The sequence below is a fragment of the Elaeis guineensis genome, chromosome 11 (genome assembly GCF_000442705.2).
Source record: "Elaeis guineensis isolate ETL-2024a chromosome 11, EG11, whole genome shotgun sequence".
Lineage (NCBI taxonomy): Eukaryota > Viridiplantae > Streptophyta > Magnoliopsida > Arecales > Arecaceae > Elaeis > Elaeis guineensis.
Window position 1 is genome coordinate 56876976 of NC_026003.2, and position 7693 is coordinate 56884668.

Here is a 7693-nt window from a genome sequence, read left to right on the forward strand (position 1 = left end):
AGAGAAGATGGAATGATTGTTGGTGGGCGGAAAGGTTGTGGTTAAGATTTTTGACACTACTTGGTAATCATTTACAATGAAATGGTGCTCAATGAAATTAAAGTCCAAAAAGTAACAAATATCAAAAAACAATAATTACAACGACACATCGCCGCCATGAGTACTGTTTTAGGCCTCCAATGAACGAAAAGACAGAACTGGCTCAAATCAAGAAATGTTCTGCTCGGCCATTCCGTAGAAGAGCCATGCTAATAATCTCACCATACTCAAGTGCTTGGAGTACTCATCTTCATGACATGCATGTCCTGCCCTCTGTTTCATTCATTTGCAAACATGTTTTCAGATCACAACTAGGAAACTATGTCATTATGTTGCCCTTTTGTTTCTTGTATCTTCATGCATCATCAAATTTCAAAACAAGAACAATATCAGAAAACAACTCGCTAAGAGAACCATCATCGCATCAACATGAAATTGAACTTCAAGATGAAAAGGTTAGCATGCCTTGAAACAACTGCCCTCTTAACAAATGTAAAGGTTAGCATGTCTGTACACAACAACCTTCTTAACAAATGGAAACTGGTGTTAGTTCCAAGGAGAAAATTAACATCAAGCAATAAAAGATCACTGAAGATTAATATCTTTGGTCACTGCCCTCAACCACATTATCCTCCTAATACCGGTGGTCTTCAAGAATATGTGTTGATTATACTCCTCCTTAAAGATAAACAGGGCCTTCACATATAACTCATTATCAATGTCTTTCATGAGATTGAGCTCTTCCAGACATTCATCAAGTAGACTCAACTTTTCATCTTTTGCCTCTTCAGCTGATATTCGTCTCTTTGAGGCTTCTGCGATTTCCCGCAAGGCTAATAATGCATCATCTGATGATTGCCGTCGGGACTTTCTACTATTTCCTCTTAAGATATTTAAATGTGAAGCCCGATGGATGTTGACATTTTCTGCTTCAGGAGCATCTTGTGGCACCTCTGCATGTACGTCAGCAGATGTAGCTATAGGTTCGTTAGATGTTTGTGGAGTATCCACAAAAGAGTTCAATGTCCCATCACCTTCACCTAAATTGCCATTTGTATCATTTCTTTCAACATAATGAATCCTAGAAGAAGATGCATCATTGCCTTTCAATGCTGATGATCCAAAAATAACCTCCAGTTCATTAATAAAGGGTGTTTGCCTCGTCCGGTATAACCTTGCTTCAGGATTTTTCTGCGCAACATAATAATGTAAATAATTCAATCTGGTTCTCATATAAAATATTAGAACTTCAAAAGGTCCAAAATCATACCCTAACATATTCATCCCATTCAGCACCATCTGCAATCACCATTTGCATTTTATGATCCCAACTAAAACCTGCATGATTCTTTATAGCACTAACTATTCGATATTCCCGTTTATAAAACCTCAGACGATTTTTCAAATGATCAACATCATAATGCAGCCTTGTACGTTCATTGAACTGATCCACCATATCAAACCAGGCATCCCTTGTAAAGCCCGCACCCACTCTAGCACCAGCAAGAGTTTGCTCTACCATCAAATCAACAAGCACTCGATCATGCTCTCTTGTCCAATATACTCGTGCTTGGTTTCCTGTTGCAACTTCCTTTTTTTTCAATTTTGTGCTGCTCTTGCTATCCATTCTATAGAAGTGAATTAAAGGAATAAGCAACACCAAACTTAGACACAAGAATTGCAAATCAAAAAATTAAAAGGAAACGCAGTTTCTTGTAGTGAATGCATGGTGTAAAGGAGGTCCACAATATTGAAGAATCCAATGTCAAGGCATGAAATATATCAATTACCATAGACAACATTTAGAATGAACTGACCCTTATAATAGAAAAAGATAACAAAAATAGGTGTACAAAAATACAGTAAAAGAAAACATAGAAAATATGTCTAACCAAAAGCATGGAACCATAAAAATTGGAGAAAAAGAGTTCTTCATTTGACTTTTAGAAAATGAAACTCTTTCAGGCCTGGGATGACTAATAAATATATAAAAACTGTTAAAAGGAAATGCTACAGAAAGCAATGAACAATTGCCATCAAAATTTGCAAGCAAGGATTGCAAGCAAAATTACCGTTATGTACACCTGAAAATCAAATCATAAAACCCTCGGAATAGACACCATTGTCTTTGTTATAATGGTTCTTTCATGGCTTCAAGAATAATTGCATTATGCTAACCAATTTTTGTAAGTGTAGTGCAACCCACATCTGGTCTAAAGCAGGGGCCAATGCAAGCAAGGGGATGCCTCAAAATATGACCACAGAGGTGCAACTTGGTTTAGGCTCAACTCGAACCCTCCCGCCCAACCTACTCATTCGATATGGTTGGGTTGAATTTTATAAACTTGCATTGGTCTTGGGCTCAAAAATCCCAATACGATCTCAAGTAGTGTTGTGTTAGGGTTGACCTTCGATGCAACCCAAACTTGATCCGAACCCAAACCAAACCCAACCTAACCAACTTACCCAGACCCAACCCAATATATAAATAAATAAACAAATAAATAGATCATATTTATGTTTCATATATGTTGCTTATATGTTTATTAATTATTTTCAAATTTGTTAAATTGTGTAATTGTATCATTGAAATTTATGGATGATTAGGCCTCCATTCACTTATTAATTCAATCAAAATGTCCCGCACCTTTGTCTTATCTTACAATTCCTATTCTAACTCAACCTTACTAACCCGGGCCGACCAAGCTAGCCCAACCCAACCTGAATTAAGCTTTATAATAGGATTGGGTTGGCTTGGCTTGGCTTAAGGAAATCCTACCTAAGATCAGTATGGGTTGGGTTAGGGTTTGCCCTTAACCCACCCCAACCTGCCCGAGTTGTAGCCCTCTATGACCATGCCAATAGTGAATAAAATTACAACCATAGAACCCTAACTGGTTTTTAACTAGATGACTTAGAATTTCATGTATCACAATTGTCTGGTCAAAGCCATAAGACAAAGCCCTGAATCTGGTGGATTAGTAAACTCAACTCAACTCAACTAAGCTTAAATCCCAAACTAGTTAGGGTTGGCTACATGAATCCTTCCCTCCATTCCACACTGTTTAGAGCCACACTTTCTGAAATATGTAGCAATATCAGGTTCTACCTTAATACTTCGTCCCATGTGATTTCAGTCTACCTCTATCTTTCTTTCCTTCTACATGTATCAAATCAGTACTTCACACCGAAGCATCCCTTAGCTTATGTTGTATGTGTCTAAACTATCTAAATCGTTCATCTAGTGGACCAATAAAATGCCCAGAAATCATTTCCCTTTTTGTCACTCATTCAGTTTTACTATCACCACTTTCCATGACCCAAAGGTCATAAGTGTGCTCCAAGAGTCAAAAAGAAATAAAAATCATATAGACTAGAAACCTTTTTCTCAGTAGCTAAAACTAGAGACAAAAGAAAAGTACATAGCCACATATATATCCAATATAGCATGATAAAAATAGAGGTAGTAGTCATATTTTGACACAAATATCCAGAATAGCTGAAAACAGATAAGGATGTGAAATTGGATTTCAGGAAGATACACATTTGATGTAAAGACATGAATATGAATGTGGTCAAGGTAAACAACAGTAAGTTCTGGCCCATGGGATGCATTGTTCGCAGGTGCATGTCTTAATAGTTGTTTATTTCATATATGGATTCTGATTTGCGCACATAATCTATATTCATATCCCAAAGCAAAGCCTATCAATTATCATGGATACTGATATCAAAACTAATTGAGAGTACATTCGGCTCCCTTTTCTTCCCTTATTTAAGTTAACATGAAAGCACTGCCTCCCAGACAAAGCCCATAATGCCAAGATGGAAGCAAAGAAAACTGAAGAGAAGAGGGACGAAAAAAGGGATCTGAGTGGGGATGGAACTTCTTTCCCCTCCTAACTCATCTTGATATTGTAATTAAATTTGATGGGATCTGCAGAGCAGATCAGATTTATTTGGGACAAAAAGAAGAACTGGTTCTCCTTCTCCCAAGACACCAAGCATAATCAAGTAACTCTTACACTTCAAATCAGCATATCACAGTGGCATAGAGAATAGAATGCCATGGATAGGTATCATGGATAACATTGACATCAAAAGCGCCCCAAAAATTTGAGTAAGATAGCTCACAGAGATACGCAAGATGATGCTCAAGTTGCATTTAAAGTTAAATATTTTAACTTGGATGACATAATATCCGGCAAGCAAAAGTAAATCACAATCATAACAAAAGCAGCAGTTATATATACAGGGACCTTAATTACTAACATGTTGTTGATGGTTTGAATAATCATGCAAGCGAAAGCATTCCAAAGGAAAATGCTCTCCATGTGCCACATGGTAATAAAAACCACCAAATAAGTAGAAGAAAATCTCACAACCTGCTGACAAAAAGAAATAAAGTGAGCTCAGCAACCCATTTTCATATCTATCGAACCTTTAGTCAAGTTATATCTATATATGAAGTTAGGTATGTCAACAGACCAAGTTTGTTTCAAGCATATCCAAATGTTTCTATGGACCTAGTTCTATGACCTATCCTAGCAATGAAAAATTGCGTGAGTTTCAGACCTTCGGCTCCACTCTTTGACATCCCTTCATGAAAAAAATATGAACACATGCACGCATGCAAAAAAAAAAAAAAAGCAACTCCATCAGATATCTTAGAAGCTCCTTATCATTGTCAAAGTCCAACTACGACTGTTTAAATCATAAGTGCCCTGGTATTCTACTAATATATTACAAGTATTAAGATAGCAACACATGCAAAATAAATAAAACTGATTGAATGAAAAACAACAATGAACTGTCAAAGGTCATTAGAAGTACAAAACCAAATTGAGGGAAGCGGATTGTATCTTCAAATTCTATTATGATTTGAAAATCAATTAAAAAAAAAATAATTGGAGGTTTTCGCAGAACACAGTCATTAAAGATTGGATGTGTCAACAATTTTTCATTTTGATGGCCAGAAAATCTTGTACAGCAAAATCCTATGACAATCAGCAGACAAAGAGGTGGAAGATAAAACACAATCACATAGAGACCTGGGAATTGTTAGAAAAATTACTGATTTGCATTGAAATGAAAATTTTATTATTCATTCCTTTTTTTCACTTCAGTTTCTACCAGACCAAGCAATTAGCAACTTGCCAGACAGTACACATTCTTTTTTAATGGAACATTCACACTGTCAATGAAGATGTTTATCAGGTTACATCACTGCACCTTCATGCATTATATCAGAAATTTCCAACTTCAATGCATGTTCATATGATGTGAGCTTAGCTAGTCAGAAATCTCGTGTAGACTGCTGTTCATGGCATTGAAAAATGCTGCTCTAGCACAAGATCCTCATCATTCTAGCTCATATGTCAAAAAGTAGTGCTAGATTACATGCATGAAAAGATGATAACCATCTACACAAGTGGTGAACTTCACCCATAGACCTACTTTGCAGGAGCTCATTGGCACCTCAGGTGGATTCAAGAAAGAGGGCTAAAAACCCATTCAAGCAGCATATACATTAGTTTTATCTACACCACTTGCAAACTATTTCACGATTTGGTTGATCAATGAACAACATCAACAAAGAGATTTTGTAAACAAAGAAACAAAAAAATAACCACATGAATTTTATTTTACAAAATTTTTCATGTTAAATTTATTACAAAAATTGTATTCATTCTCGCAAAATAATGTACATGATCTAATGCCCGAGTTCATAATTCTTGTCGTGTCATTATGTAATTGCAACACAGGGCCATGCTTATGACATTATGACCTCCAATACTTCCTTGCCACTAGTTTTCTCTAGAATACTACTTTCTGAAAAGCCTCTGCTGACTTCCGTCATAGTCTAAAAGGTGACATGCGGTCGGATGTGCAAATCTTACTTTGGAAAAAGCATCATGCATGCAAACATATATAAAACCAGTTATTTTTTTTTTTTAAACAAAGCACTTCCAATTATGGAGAATCTGGTATTAGATTATGCTAAAGACTTGACTAATGAAGCCATTCAAAACTGCAATCTAGAATTTCTATGTTAATCAACGAAAGCCAAAATAAAGCAATAAATGTTTTAGAGTTAAGAAATTAGCAAATAGTTTTTGTTATATATCAAATAAGATGGTCCAAGAAAAATGTTAGCAAGCAAAAACTTCTGATCTATATCTTATAGGTTAGATTCCAAATGAAATAGGTCCATGAAAATATTAGAAGGCCCACTTGTCAAAACACTGCCCACAAATTGTGGAGCACACCCCATGCAAACCAGACATGTCAGCAAGAGGACAAAGTTTTTGGTGGTGTCAAAAGCTGGCTCCCTGATCATTGTTCTAGAACCATTCCCTAGAGGTGCATGCCGGACGGATATGCATGTCCGAGAAAAAGGACGCCTAAATGTGCTTTAAGATGCAGAACCTCACTATTGTGGATACAGCGTATTAGAGGTGAAGACAATGAATGTATATCTTAATTACAGAGTTGTTAGCTATATTAAGATCAACCCTCCTCCCATCAACAACACCAAGGAAAAAAAAAGTGATCGAAATCCATTCTAGTCCGCTTTCAGTTCAGTTAAATCTAATAAATTCAAAAAGTATTAGTTTGTTGTTAGCAAAGGAAAAGGAACTGTTTCTGGATCTCTGCAAGACTCCCATTTTAGCCAATCACAACCCCAATTTTCTCCAAATTGAAGAACCGGCAGGATTTAGTTAGATGCAAATGGCTAACAAAAAGAGAAGTTTTTTTTTCTAGACACCTAAGTACAATATCGAACAAATTCTATCATTGAACGCTTCGAAAATGTCAGAAATCTCGTGTGGAAATCATCATTCATTGTATCCGAAGATGCTCCATAATCACAAGATCTTCATCATTCTTTTCATATGACTCAAGACAAGACAAAATCGAGAACCAAAGGGGAAAAGGATACTCTAGAAAACAATTTCATCATGAAACAGAGAGGTGGGCAGAATCCTAACCTCGACATTCCTGGAAATCGAGAAGAAGAAAGGAGGAACCGAATCGATCCAAATAGCTATCAAAAGCCCCAAAAAACCCCGGCGCAATAACACCCTACCTCACTCTGTAGCGCATCCAAAGAAGAGAAGTTAATACACAACAAACCTCCAAATCTAAACCCTAGACTTTATCTCCCATCTCGACCGTCCGTTGGGATTCCAACGATTGGATGGTTTGTATGGTCACACGTGGAGAGACGAGGGAACTATTTAAAAAAAATCACCACTTGGCTCCCAAAAAATGAGAAGAAAATAAATTAAGGAAATAGAGAAATCGAAAATGTTTCGAGTACCGATTAAACTACCATCATTTTGGACATCCAGCAACCGTGATTAACCCTCCCCACCGTCCGATCTATGATCTCATCGTGGACCCAGCGGCTCCGGCGAGGCCCTTCGGCCCCTCCTCTACTCGTGCCGGCGGGGAGTGGGGAGTCTAGGCTGCGTCATTTGGTTAGGGTTAGGGTCTATGTAGGCCATCCTTTTATCTGAGCTTCTCGGAGGTGGTGAGAGAGAGAGAGGTGGGTTGCCAGGCTTTTGGGAGTTTCTAGATCTTTTGATCCGTGCATCGAACGGAACAGACAACGGAATGGAGCTACTGAGAGTTGTGGGTCGGACTACGT

General features: G+C 37.3%; 1 protein-coding gene across 2 annotated transcripts; it reads right to left on the reverse strand.

Moving 5' to 3' along the window:
* Positions 1-458: 458 nt before the first annotated feature.
* On the reverse strand, positions 459-7181 carry LOC105049453 (L10-interacting MYB domain-containing protein). Of its 2 annotated transcripts, XM_073246182.1 has the most exons (4): positions 7032-7181; positions 4312-4424; positions 1310-1667; positions 459-1230 (listed from the first exon to the last, which is right to left on the reverse strand). In XM_073246182.1, exons 2-4 carry the CDS (start codon positions 4380-4382, stop codon positions 625-627), a joined length of 1035 nt encoding a protein of 344 aa, XP_073102283.1. In that variant the 5' UTR covers positions 4383-4424; positions 7032-7181; the 3' UTR covers positions 459-624. The 2 variants fall into 2 exon arrangements, with proteins under 2 accessions (XP_073102283.1, XP_010927399.2); XM_010929097.4 differs by lacking the exon at positions 4312-4424 and having other exon boundaries at positions 7032-7169.
* Between the last annotated feature and the right edge of the window lie 512 nt (positions 7182-7693).

Excerpts from the sequence above, each read along its gene's own strand:
- LOC105049453 (XM_073246182.1), bottom strand. The coding sequence starts at position 4,382 with ATGTGGCACATGGAGAGCATTTTCCTTTGGAATGCTTTCGCTTGCATG. Across the intron at positions 1,668-4,311 it reads ATTCAAACCATCAACAACAT|AATGGATAGCAAGAGCAGCA; the intron begins GTTAGTAATTAA and ends TCACTTCTATAG. Across the intron at positions 1,231-1,309 it reads AATGGGATGAATATGTTAGG|AAAAATCCTGAAGCAAGGTT; the intron begins GTATGATTTTGG and ends TATGTTGCGCAG.